The sequence below is a fragment of the Larus michahellis genome, chromosome 1, assembly GCF_964199755.1.
Source record: "Larus michahellis chromosome 1, bLarMic1.1, whole genome shotgun sequence".
In the NCBI taxonomy this organism is placed as follows: Eukaryota; Metazoa; Chordata; class Aves; order Charadriiformes; family Laridae; genus Larus; species Larus michahellis.
In genome coordinates, this window is record NC_133896.1 from 118,149,491 (window position 1) to 118,162,415 (window position 12,925).

The 12,925-nt window shown below is 42.7% G+C and overlaps 1 protein-coding gene across 4 annotated transcripts in view; it reads right to left on the reverse strand.

Annotated features, from left to right (window-relative positions):
• Positions 1–289: 289 nt before the first annotated feature.
• APP (amyloid beta precursor protein) overlaps positions 290–12,925 on the reverse strand; it is a 222,601-nt gene continuing 209,965 nt past the window's right edge. For all 4 annotated transcript variants that reach the window (XM_074600232.1, XM_074600221.1, XM_074600209.1 and 1 more), the window contains 3 exons: positions 12,277–12,377; positions 9,083–9,229; positions 290–1,555 (listed from right to left, as the gene is read on the reverse strand). In XM_074600232.1, coding sequence (XP_074456333.1) covers positions 1,454–1,555; positions 9,083–9,229; positions 12,277–12,377 — 350 coding nt within the window. In that variant the 3' untranslated portion in view covers positions 290–1,453. The remainder of the gene's footprint in view (positions 1,556–9,082; positions 9,230–12,276; positions 12,378–12,925) is intronic.

The following is a 12,925-nucleotide window of genomic DNA, read 5'->3' on the forward strand; positions in this document are numbered from 1 at the left end:
CAGCTTCACCCCCTTCCCACAGCTTTTGGGGAAAAATTACTGGTGGTGCCGTTTTACCCTCCCTGGGCACCCGCTGCCACGCCGCGGTACCAGGCTGTATGGGCTTGCAGCAGGTGGCAGGGCACTGGTCTCACCGGGAAGGCGACAGCAGCAGCACAGCAGTGGCAAGAGAGGAGCCTGCTGGCAAGTACCTCCTGGGGACGGGCAGGGAGGCGGGAGGCGAGTCATTGACCCCTCTGCCCGAGCAAGGGCGGTTGGTTGGCGCAGAAACAGACCACGACAACGTGGCTCCTCCAGGAATGTATTTATTTACATTAAAACACTATTATACAGACTGAAAGAAAGAAAGAAGAAAAAAAAAAAAAAAAAGAGACGACGTCTTAGAGGGGCAGATGTGCCAAAGTCGGCGCCCCTCACTCCCACCCTGCCTCGCTGCCGCCTTCTTTCCGCTCTGGTCCAACTGCAAGTGCCATGAACCTTTGTAGGAAAATCCCTTCCCAACCCTCTCTCAGTGTGAACACCCATGTTTTCCATTTAAGTGGCTTTCAGAAATCTTTGTTTTCTGGCTCCAAAGAAAACTCTTGCCCAAACGTTTTTTTCTTAATTTATTTATGTAACACAGTGTAGAAAGCTATCAATTCATAAGCAATGGTCTGTACAATCATCCTGCAGAGGATCCCCGTTAATTTTCGACCAGCAGGCACTTTCCCCCCCAGAAGTGCTCACAATTAACAGGGATTCTTTTTAATATTTTTTTTTAAGATCAAAAAGATACATGGAAAAGAAAATAAAGTTTACCTTTCAATGCCTAAAGTGTGCACATAAAACAGGCACAAAGAAACGAATGTGTATTCCCATGATTTCTACGTCACTAATACAGCAGGAGCAACAATCTGTACAATAAAATGCAGCTGCAGAGGAAAAGAATTTCAGTAACTCATCTGGAATACTTTTTAAAAAATGTTGTTTTACTTTAAAATGCATAGTGATCAGAAAAAAATGCTCAGCAAAGAGAAGCAGCTAAACCCCACAGACACAGAAAGCATCCCCCATCAATTCTTAAAGCATATTTCAATTAGGACTTAATTTTTGTCACAAATCACAAGAATAATATACAACTGGCTAAGGAGCTACATGATAAATAATTGGGAAAGAGAATCTATCCATGCACTAGTTAAATACAGCTAACCTCTTTACAGTACACAAAAAACATTCATTAATAATGTAGTGTAAAGACTGAAATGTAAAGAGAAAGAGAGAGAAAATACATTACTGATTTTATTAATTCAAGTTCAGGCATCTACTTGTGTTACAGCACAGCTGTCAAAAGGCGAGAATGAGTAAATAATAAAACAGAGTGTTTTTCTTTCTTTCCACATTATTCTATAACTGAACACCGATGGGCAGTGAAGCAATCATTCTGCTGTCCAACTCATGAGGCTGCTGTGGTGTCCTAGTTCTGCATCTGTTCAAAGAACTTGTAGGTGGGATTTTCATAGCCATTTTGCTGCATCTTGGAAAGGTGGCGCTCCTCTGGTGTCACTGCGGCATCCACCTGCCGCGAGAAGAAACAACCGGGGTCAGGTTCTTGCTTAATTCACAGCATGCCCCACGCTTCCCTGCTTTACAGCCGCCCCACACACTTTGTACCCTCTCCTCTGGGTGCAGGCAGAAAGCATCCTCTGAAACACAAGACACTTTGTTTGACAAGTTCTCCCCCCAACCCCGGCCTTTTTTTTTTTTTTTTTTAAACAAAGAGCAGTATTAAGTTAGTGCCCAAGCTCGGTCCAAATCTCATAAGAAAATCTAAAATAAAGGTGGCTGGGAAGTCATGGGGATGCTTCTCCACCAAACAGAGTATTAAACCTAATACCTGGAGGCTATAACATTGTCTGAAAAGACAACCGTTTCCAAAAACTCTTCTCTCCAAGTAACGCAGGACGCCAAGTTACACCTCCTGAGCAAAATCAACACACAGCACTGCACCCAGCAATAAATGAGAAGCCAGCAAACAGCTTTAAAGAGCCACTTGCAAGAGATGGTCTTTCCAGCTTGGACAGTCACGGTTCACTTTTTGGACAGAGTAATATGCAGGCGAAGATAAGGCAAGAGGAACAATCCTGCAGCTCATTTTTTGCTGCAGGACTTCAAAACCAGCTGATCAAACTCAACAGTACCAGCTTTGGTTTTTGTTACCTGGCTCAGAAAGGATGCAACTCCACAAACAACAACAACAACAAAGGGATATATTTTGCATCTCCCTGCTAGTCCCCCATTATCTGGTCTTCCCCCAGGATATATATTGGTATATGTACTTGGGATCAACTGGATCCCAAAAGAAAAAAAGCTCACTCAAAAGCTGAAAGAAGTGGCCTGAGGCTGCCTCCTCTCTATATTGTGCTTCCAGATCTGTTGCAGATGCTGTGGTCTCAAGATAAAAAAAAAACTTAATTGGAAAAAATAAAATGAGGGTAGCAAGGAAATGCCAGAGTAGCCCAGACACAAGCTGAGGAAGAAAAATCCCATCGCACTCACGGAAACAGAACTGCTCTGGCTCCAAGGTTGAGTTTGGTTCAGTTTACTGACAAAAAGCTTGACATGTCTGCACTGGTGTAAGTATTTCTACTGAACAAAAATTCACCTTTCTTGATTACTTGACAGGCATAAAGACAGCTCAGTCAAGACTTGTCCACTGCATACCTGCTGCTCCACAAATTATTTTCTTCCTTCACTGAACATTACAGTAATGTAAAACTCCGTCAAATTAGAGTAGGCGAGAACAGTCTCTAAATGTTAATTAGGTATTTTACCTCTGCTGTATGAGCTCAATAGCTGTTGTGTATTCAAAACCTACTGTATCCTGGCTATCTTGCTAACCACCTGTGAAAACGGAGCTAAGAAAGCCTGCTTGTCAGCTATTTCATTTGAGATCAGATTTATCTCGTGTCTGACAGCTCTTAAAAGAGAAGGCAAAAAGTGAATTCTAAATTGTCAAAAATTTGAAATCAGGAAGGTGCCTAAGACTTCTCTACCCTATTAGGGATGAAGATTTTCCTGTGGCTTCCTGTAAGCAGTGACCTTTAGGAAAAACAGCCATTTACTTTTAGGATAAAAATAGCCTTTTGGAGAATGGAAAGGGTATTCTCTCCAGAAGCCGCATATAGCAGGCTAACTTACTCTAACCTGTCAATAAAAAAGCGAAGGAGAAGTACTTAAGGCTGATACTCATTTTAAATCTACTCTACAATACTGGATATAACTCAGCTTAGTGGGGACAGACTGTGACCTTCGCTGAGTTGTTACCTGATACCCTGGAGAAAGATTAAAGGTATGTTCCTCCATGCTTGGGACAAACGCACGCAGCTCAGCTCATTTTTGCAGCCATTCTTTTATTGCGGTAGGTTATACCACAGCACCACCTTTCCCACAGTGCCAAGTGGAAAACAGCTCCTCTCAGAGCCATCTTCGGTCTTCGTGTTCTTTTTATTTGTTACTTAAGAGAAGAAATGGTTCTCTGTGTGGCACGTGTATTGGACTGCTCAGACAAACTGCTAACCCAAATCTGACCCATTTTCCTATCTGTGCCCCTTGTAAATCTCCTTGTTGACGTTCCAGCTCTCAAATTGCACTTTCGGTCAACACTGTATCTCCCATCAAATCCTTTTCTTATGCAATAATTGCACATTTTCGGGAAATACCCAACTTCAAGGATCACATAGTGCTTTTGCTCGCAAGCTGTTGTGAAACTCTCCATGGCTGGGAGTCCTGAGCCTTCCAGCCTTGACTCCTGCCGGCAGGGAACAGGATGCCAGGCAGAAAGGATCACTGGGCTGAGCTGACACCGTGCTCCCTGTGTTTCTGATTCTGTAATATAACTTGGCCTTTTTGCTGTTAAAATACTGCCATTCAAAGGCCATCTTTCTCTCTCAAGTTGTATTTGCATGGAGTGATTCTCTTACATGACAAACCCAAAATCCATCTATTTCTTCACCTCCTGCAACATGCTCTCCGGCAGCAAGATCCTGTTTAGGGAGATGGCGCTCTTACTTTAAGCTGCTCTTTCCAGATTTCCCTTGTTTTAGAAATTAGGGGAGATAAAAAAAAAATAGAGTTTTTCTTTCCCTGCCCTCCTCCCTCTCCAGAAGTGACAAAACACCTTTTTTTCTTTTCTACTGAAGGACGCAAGCTTCCGCCGGCCAGCCCACGTGAGTGGTGAGGGCTCAGTGCTCAGCTTGGCTGCCAGCAATCATTTTGATCCATCAAGGATGGGAGAACCCCCTGGGAATTTCACAGCTCGTCTCCACTTCAACTTCCACACCCAAATCCCTAAGACATTTCTGCACAACCAGGTGCTCGGCAGCCAGCGCACAACTGCGCGCTTGCGTTTTCAAGACTGGCCCGCGCCTGCTGCCCAAGCCTCACCTGGGCCCAGCAGAGAGGGCAGCGGCGGGGCTGGGTGAGGGGCAGCGAGAGCTGCCACAACCCACAGCACTCATCTCGGCAGCTATCTCCAGGGGCTGGGCTGCTCCCCGCTGCTGTACCCCTCCTTTCTCCAGGGGTTGCCAACTTCTCCCTCCACAAGGAGGATACGCAGCGACTCAACTGCTGACGGTCCCTCGGTGCTACTGCCGTTTGTTTTGGTGTACGTAATCAGTGTAACAGCAGTAGGGCCTGACGAATCCATTCTATGCAGGTTTTGTACAAACACGTAAAAGGCCTAATCCCCGCCCTGAGGACCATGCAAATTTCACAGTGTGAACTACTTCCATTGTGACAATGTCGCCATGTGCCATCTGCTGCTGCTGAAGTTGTCACTTAACACGGCTGTGAAGGGAAGAGAACAAAGCAGGGAAAGTGGCAAGCGTTCCTGTAGCGTTTTCAGCACTTACAGAAAACAGGAACACAAAGCAAGCCCAGAGGAAAGGCCACCCTTCCTTTCATTCTTGAGGGGGCTGCTGTAGCATCAGGTCAGCCCTGGTTCTTGCGCACCGTAACACCACGCTACAGGAGTATCTGGTGCTTCACCAAACCAAGAAGCGAGAGCCTCACAATTCACGACTAAACCCACCAACAGATTCTCTTCTAGCATGAAATTAAAGAGCAATATGAAGCTTGCGGGTTGAGGAATCACAGGTGTCTGTGTATCAATACATCCCTGAGAGCATCTGCCTTTCTAGAAAGCTCCCCCCGCTAGGCTGGTATGGAAAGGAGGGGTATGCCAGAACCTGTGCTTACTTCTTCATATTTAAGCTCCAAACAACACTGCATTGAACTTTGTCACCCGTTTTAGCTTAAGCCTCCCACTCAGCACTTCTTATTCAGGACTAGAAGATGCGATAAGCACAGAGCATAACCTGCTTGTGGGAAAGACAGCGGGTAAGACAACAACATAAGTAAAAAAGAATCAAAGAAAGTGCAAGGCAGAAGAGACTATAGAATTGACAAGAAACCAGAGAAACTTGGAAGAAAATCAGGGAGGAGAAAGAGATTAGGAAAAAAGTATGAGGAAGGAGACAGTAAAATCAGACTGAATTTTTAACACCCTTGCACAATATTCTATATTAAGAAGTCTCACTTTGATAAAACTAGTTTATAGCGGAAGTCCAATAACCTCTGAAATATGGCATTTGTAGATGAAAGGGATTTATTGAGGCTCCTACTTGCAGTCTTAGTAATTTTTTTTTTTTTTAAATTTCCCCTTTAGCCTTTAAAATGACTAGTGCTGGTACTTCCCCTCCTTCCTGTAGCTGTCTGCCGCAGGGTAATCCATCTTGCCACCAACCTACGTGCACCGTCACTCATCCTAAATGTCTTTTCTTCTACTCACTTTTACCAATTTTGACTCCGCCAAACTCTTCTTCTCGCTCCTTACAGCCTCTGTCCTAGCTATTGCTCTGCCAAACGACATGCCTTGAACCCGCTTATCTCCTTGTCAGTAAATCCCTAAAGCCCTTTACCATTTTAAGAAGCTTTTTGCACCCGTTATGGAGGCGGCAGAAGTTGAACACAGCCTGTAAGAGGTGTGGGTACTGCGGTGCTGCTGAGAAGCAGCCTAGACACTTCTCTTTTCTACACTGTGATGTCTCTTGAGACAACAGCTCAGGTATATGACCTCTTTTGAGACTGTTTGCCCATCCATCCCCTTCTGCTCCAGCCTATGGATCTTTCACACAGAAAACCCTAACGTGGAGTCAGGAAGATGGTAATGCTGCAGAAAAATTCATGTGCTGCCTCTACACATGTGGGGCAGATCAAAAGCCCTGAGAGGAGGTGCTGGCAGCCCCCAGAGATGCACTGAACACAACCTTGTGTTGTTTAAACGATAGCAAATGAATGCTGCCTAATAAACACCTGCAAACGGGACTCTCAGAGATGGACTTTGCAGAGTACTACAGAAATTTTAACAGCTTCTTTGCTACTGCTGTGAGCGCTCCCCTTGTCACCTCTCCCCACGTGCTCCTGCTGGAGGTGCTGCCTCCGTAACAGAAAGCGAATGAGCTTCAAAGAGGAGATCCTGAAAGAGGAGGAGCTGAGACAGTCGGCTGTAGCGTGGAGCACAGGAGAGGCGAGAACCTCTATTTCGCCACATGCTTTCATGGAGGAAGTAACCTCCTGCAGACAGCTGGGGCGGCTGCACCACGAAAAAAACACCTTCAAAATGTTTGCCGGAGCTTCTACGTGCACATATAAGAAGTCATTTTCAATCACTCGGTCATTTACTTACTTAACTGTGGCACTCCTGTGCCTAGAGAGGCTGAACCACTTTGAAGCATTTATATTCTTGGACTCGGAAGAAAACTATTGTGACACTTTTTCTAAATAGGACAAGTATATTCCTCCTCAGAGCTTCAAAAAAAAGCTAACAGGAATTTTAATAATGTATTTTGTTAAAGAAACAGCGAAATGAGGAAAAGTACTAGAGTCAAGAGTTGACTTTTTGGAAGAGAAGAATACAGGTGGAACAGGACCTGTTTTGTCATCTTGCATCCATTAGCACAGTTAAATCCTCACAGTAACTTCTGACATGCAACAAACAGGTGGCCAGATTTGCTAAAATACACTCAGCCAACCTAGACCTGATGTACAGTTATTTTTATATCAAGTGATTTTGCTCTTCCATGCTTTTTGCGGACAGCACATTGAAGGTGCACCGTTGCTAAATAAATTAATCCTCTTTAGAATGGAAGAGCTTAATTTTGAAAACATTTTAATATTGAACATCAGTTGTATATGGATCTTCGGGTGTTTTCCCCCCCCCCCAAAGCGCATGCTACAAAATTTTCATCAACCTAGGACAAAAATAGGTGTTATGCCTTTCTTGCAGGAAGCTCAGACAGTGAGGCTACGCAGTCTGCCAAGACCACAGAGCGAGTCTGGCAGAATAAGGAATCCTGCCTGCCCGTGCCAGACACAATGCGGCCAATCTACAAGGCGACACCATCTACAGCGTGGTACTATTCCACTAATACTCTTGGTAGATCCACATGCTATAGATTTATGGTCTTATCTGTAAAGTTTCTTATTCGCTAAGTGATGCTGTCGTTTTGACATGAATTACTTGTTCAGCTTGTGCATGTTATTTCTAATCCAACATTTCCAAGTTCGCTGTCACTGAAGAAAGCTCGTAGGAATCCAGGATTACCTTTGCCACGTCATTCTATCAGGTGAAGCCCACCTGAAATTTTAAGGTTGTACTGCCATAATGGTATATCCACATTCAACCTCTGATTTGGAGTTTTGGCCTAACAAGCCTCCTGGACTATTCTGTTGTTCCTGAATTCAGCCAAAGGAGGGTCTCAGGTTGCACAACTATTGGCAGCAGCTATCAGCTAGGTGGTTTAAAATTAAAACCTGTTTCAGTTTTCTACAAAATGGGCTGTAACCTTTCATATGGAAAGTTAAGGCTGAGATTCTTGCTCATTATTTTCTGCCTCTCGGTCCAAGTTCTACACAGCTTGCTGTCTGCTCAAATCTCGCCCCAAAGAGTTGGTGCTCTTCTGACCATGTCTCTTTGGAAGGTTTCAAACCAGGTGGGCCACCACAGCATGGACAGAGGGACACACAAGCACAGGCTTAAGACAAAGGCTTATTCAAATATTTTCAAGACCCTTCATTGTCCCAGATGGTGGAATACATGCATAAGGCAGCATGTATGTCTCCAGCAAGACCTAAGCAAGCTTCATTTGACTCAAGGTAAAACTAACATAACTGTGGACTTGAACGAGACTTGACTTAAATAAAAAATTCAAAATAGCAGTTTGCGAAAGCAAAACATATAGAAGTTTCACATGCTGGATAATTTAAGTACTACCTGCAAAGCAGACAACCACACAGCAAACTAGATATCAATACACAAGGGGAAAAAAAAAGTTACATGAACCCCCTTCCAGTTCTCATAAATAATTTTTTCTGCTTACAGAGATCCTTTCTTATACCCAAGCAACAAACAACGTATTTTAAGTTACTGTAAATTGACCACAAATTTACTTGGTAGATTGGGAAAAGACAACAGAGTCTTCATCTTGAAAATCCCATATAAAAGTCATATATTATTTGTTTCTTAAATCTATGAGTTTCAGATTATCCATAAATCAAAAGCTATCAGTGGCAAAAGAAAATCTCATTTAGAGAACAAAAAGTAATAAAGTATCTGGGTAGGGAAAATCCTTGTAGCATGCAGCAAAATCCACAGAAGACCTGCCTCAAATGTTTATCTGCAAGCTAAACAAAGAAATCCATGCTTGTGCATTCCCAACAATAAAACCAGAGTTTTCCTCTTGTGCAGTATCTGCTCATTGGCTGCTGTTAAGTTTCCCATAAAATGAACTTTCCCATTATGAGGTGACTGGTCTGGGATAGTTCCAGAAGATATTCTTGTAGTTTTACACCCAACTTATCATGGTTTATATTGTGTCTGCATTTACACAAAATGAGGCAATTTGATTCCACTCTGCCAGATACAACACTCCAACTGTGAGCATTAGGCTAGCCAAAAGCATGGTTTCTTCATTTGTAAATGAAGAGCAGTGTGTTGACTGTGTTATACATGTGACAACAGTTGCGCTTAGGAGTCTTTTCTTACCTCCACAACCCCATGATGAATAGATGTGTACTGCTTCTTCTTCAGCATCACCAAAGTAATGACAATCACTGTTGCTATGACAACACCTCCCACCATTAGTCCAATGATGGCACCTTTATTTGAACCCACATCTTCAGCAAAGAACACCTACAAAAGAAAAATAAAGGAAAGTGTCTGATAAGAAGTTGACTGAGTATTTGGCTAACCTGTCCAGCTGCCACAGCAACATAAAGCATATTGAAGTATCAGTAATTAAGCAGCATTGTATGTCACCCTAATTATTCAAAACTGGACTGTTGTACCACAAAGCTCTCATAATTGGACAAGAGCAATTTGGGAAATCTATTGCCTGTGGTGCAGCAGTGCTGTGGCTAAGGGGAAGACTCATCTCCACGTCTCTGCTTTACATGGGTCTTAGATAGTAGCTGTTGTTTTTTTTTCTCTTGGGTAAGCGAGTCAAACTAATTGCAAAATGACTGATAAGCTTGTAGTGGAGTAACCAGGGAGCATACAGATTTCTTTATTTTTAGAATGCTGATCATTAAAGTGTTCATAAATCTACATCTGCGCGGCTTGTTTGGACTATGTCTGTTGCATTTCTTCGATAAAGGAGCAGAGAAGATCTGTAGGACAACAGTGAAACTTGCACACAACCGGATGGGAGAAAATTCTCACACCAGAGATAAGAGTCGAAAACCAGGAGCATGCCGATCTAAGCAACCACTATGAATGGACCAAGATTTTGCAGGGTAAATGGAGAATGAGCTATACCTGGATGACGACAATACTCATGCGAGACCTAGTCAAGGTAACAGTTGTGTGAAAAACAGAGAAGATCCACTTGAACTATATGCACTGATAAGGCAAATCAGCGGGCAGCAGGATGCTTTACTATGCATTTAATAAGACTGGCTTCTAGCAACAGAAGCAGGTATGAAAAGTGGGTGATTGTTTTCACTGTCCTGCTTTGTATTCAAGGAATATGCTGGATTATTTTACATCTGTGCATACTTTACAAACCTTTTGTCCCCTTGTCAATAGCGGGCTTTTATTACTATTATTTTTAACAAAAATGGGCAAAAAGGATTAGAGAATAAATTATAGTCACAGAATTGTAAGACTACCTCACTCTGAAAGACTAAACACTTTGACAAGTATTTAACAAAAATGCAGAGGGAATCAGGAAACCAGCTGAGAATTATAATGAGCTGTGTAACATTTGCACTCTTTAAGAAACACAGTCTTCCTCAGAGAGGTATTAAAGCATGCAGTATAAATATTTATATTGTTCCTAGTCATAAGCAAGAACTGTGTTTAAACAAAGTTAAGAATTCACTAGAAAGTACACACAATGGACGGTGTTGGCATAAAATGATGCGAAGTAATAATTTCTTCTGCCAATTTTACCTGCCCAGGACTGAAATTCTGTTACCATACTATTTCGGAGCACTGTGAAATGCCCCAGCTAATGTACGTGTGCAACCCAGGGAGGCCTTCGGCAATCTGAGCCATGAAAATCAACTTAACGTACAGTTAAAACATGAACACCCGTAAAGGAGAAAATAACTGCAATTTCAGCTCAATTCAGAAGTTTGCATGTAAAATACAATGTGCAGCTGAATTCAAAGCAATATCCTAAGGAGACTGTTTCAGTAAATCCTACCAGGGCACAGGAGAGGGAAAACACGGATGAAAGTATTTTCTGCTTACTGCTTTTGAATTAAAGCTAATGGAGAAGGGCATCAGCTAGGATATGACACGTGGTAAACAAGTAATGCCCTGTAAGGCATCAGTCCAGCACCTTCTCGGCGATATCGGACACCTTGCTCAGTCTCAATTGAAAAAGATAACCTAGAGGGCAGCTTACTAATTTCTAAACAATGGTTGTACCTGTCAGTAAGAGTGCAGAGATTGCGACGCATTCCCTAGCAGCCACCACCGTAAGGGTAGTTTCCCTGCACCAAACTGCTCGGGATGGTATCAAACCACTTCAAACATTCAAGATTGCTGCTGGGAAGTGCATGTGACACAGGATCAATAATGACTGTGCCTAAAACACATTTCTGCAAGTTCCTTCTTTTCAGTAAACTCACACTGGTTTACACCATCAGGATGTTTAACCCATGTCAGAATTTCCCAAATTAGCGCTAATGCATTTTAGATTAGCTCGTCAAACTGGGAATTCTCAGTTCTCAGCATCAAAGAGATGACAGAATATCTTTTCACACCGTGATTGCCTAGTTCAAATGCAAATTTGAGTCCCATGTTAATTTTAATTTTCAGCACTACTTAGCTTTAAGAATATATTAAGAAAAAAAAAGCTTTCAAGTTTAATATCAGGATATTGAAAGTCACCGAACTGAAATCTCATCATGTAATATACCTTTACAAAAGAGGAAGCAGAAAAGGTTTACGGTCAACACTGCTGTCTGGGTTCTTCATTACTTATTAAGGGACTGAGAAAAGCTTTTAGAAGATGCTTGTTCTTACTTATAATGCTTTTGGTTGTTACTTTTGAGTTCACAAGCAGCACAGTTCAAATGGGGAACAATATTTCGCTTGTACCTGCCCTTTACCTGTTAATAATTTAACATATCTTAAGGAACAAAACAGAGATACAACCAAGTACAAATTAATATTAAGGCCAGTGCAGAATCTCCTCTTATCCCAAGCAGGCTATCTTATGAAAGTTTATGCTCCATGGAGTTCAGCTCCTTCATGCACCACCACCATCCGTTTTGACAGAAAAGGAGTCTATTCCTGAAATGGCGTCACTTTATTTGTTGCTGTGCCATGCTGCGTGCCTCCATCAAAATATTTTTTTTCTTTTTTAAACTTACTTAGCATTTTCCTTCCTCTGTATCCCTTCTCTTTAGTTATGTGACCGTGACTGTGGGAAAAGTATTGCCCATACGACCACATCCAGCCACGTGGCAGTGCAAGGGCACGAACTGTCAGAATTTCCTCTTGTGTGAGACTTAATGGCTTCCCATCCTCTCTGCTGAAATTATTCCAGGTTTATTCTTATTTAAGAGAGAATCAGAAAAATTATAATCTGTTCATGTGAAAACTTTTTGCTGTCACTTTCAGCATCCACATCGCTCAGGGGAAACATGGACATAATTGACCCACTAGTTCAAGACTGAATCAGCAACTCAAAACACATGTGTGGAAAGCATTCTTTGTTCACTCACCAGCTTTTGATGATGAACTTCATATCCTGAGTCATGCCGGAACTCCGCATCCATCTTCACTTCAGATATCTCTTCTGTTTTAACGTTGGTCAACCCGGAACCTGCATTGCACCGCAATGACAGTTCATTAAAGTCATCGACTCAATTGCACTCTGCTTACCTCCCCCACCACACGAGCAGAGGGCAACGGTATCATTCACACGGAGGAGGTGTGATGCAACGTGAAAGCGAACCGGGAGGAATGTGACGTTCATCTGATGTTTCAAGTCCCACTGAGGTGACACAGAATGAGCTGGTAAAATTTCTCCTCTGCTAAATGTTCCTTAATCCACTGCAGCTATGTTGGTACCAGCATCAAAGACTTTTCAGCACGAAACACTGCAAGAATTAAGCCGGGAGGGACCAACAGCGGACTCCTGAATTGGCTCACAGGATTCAGACAGATCTGCTCTGACAGCCTCTTTAGCAATGTCAAGAAAATTTGATGTTTAGGCTGAAATCTTCCTCCTCCCTAAGCTCAGGCTGCTGTGAGGAAAAAACACATACCCGTGGTGTGAGGTGGGGAACCCCAGATATTTATTATATTTTCTTGCTTCCTGTGAGTCTGTACCTTTTGCACAAACATGCATGAATAAGAGTAATTGAAATG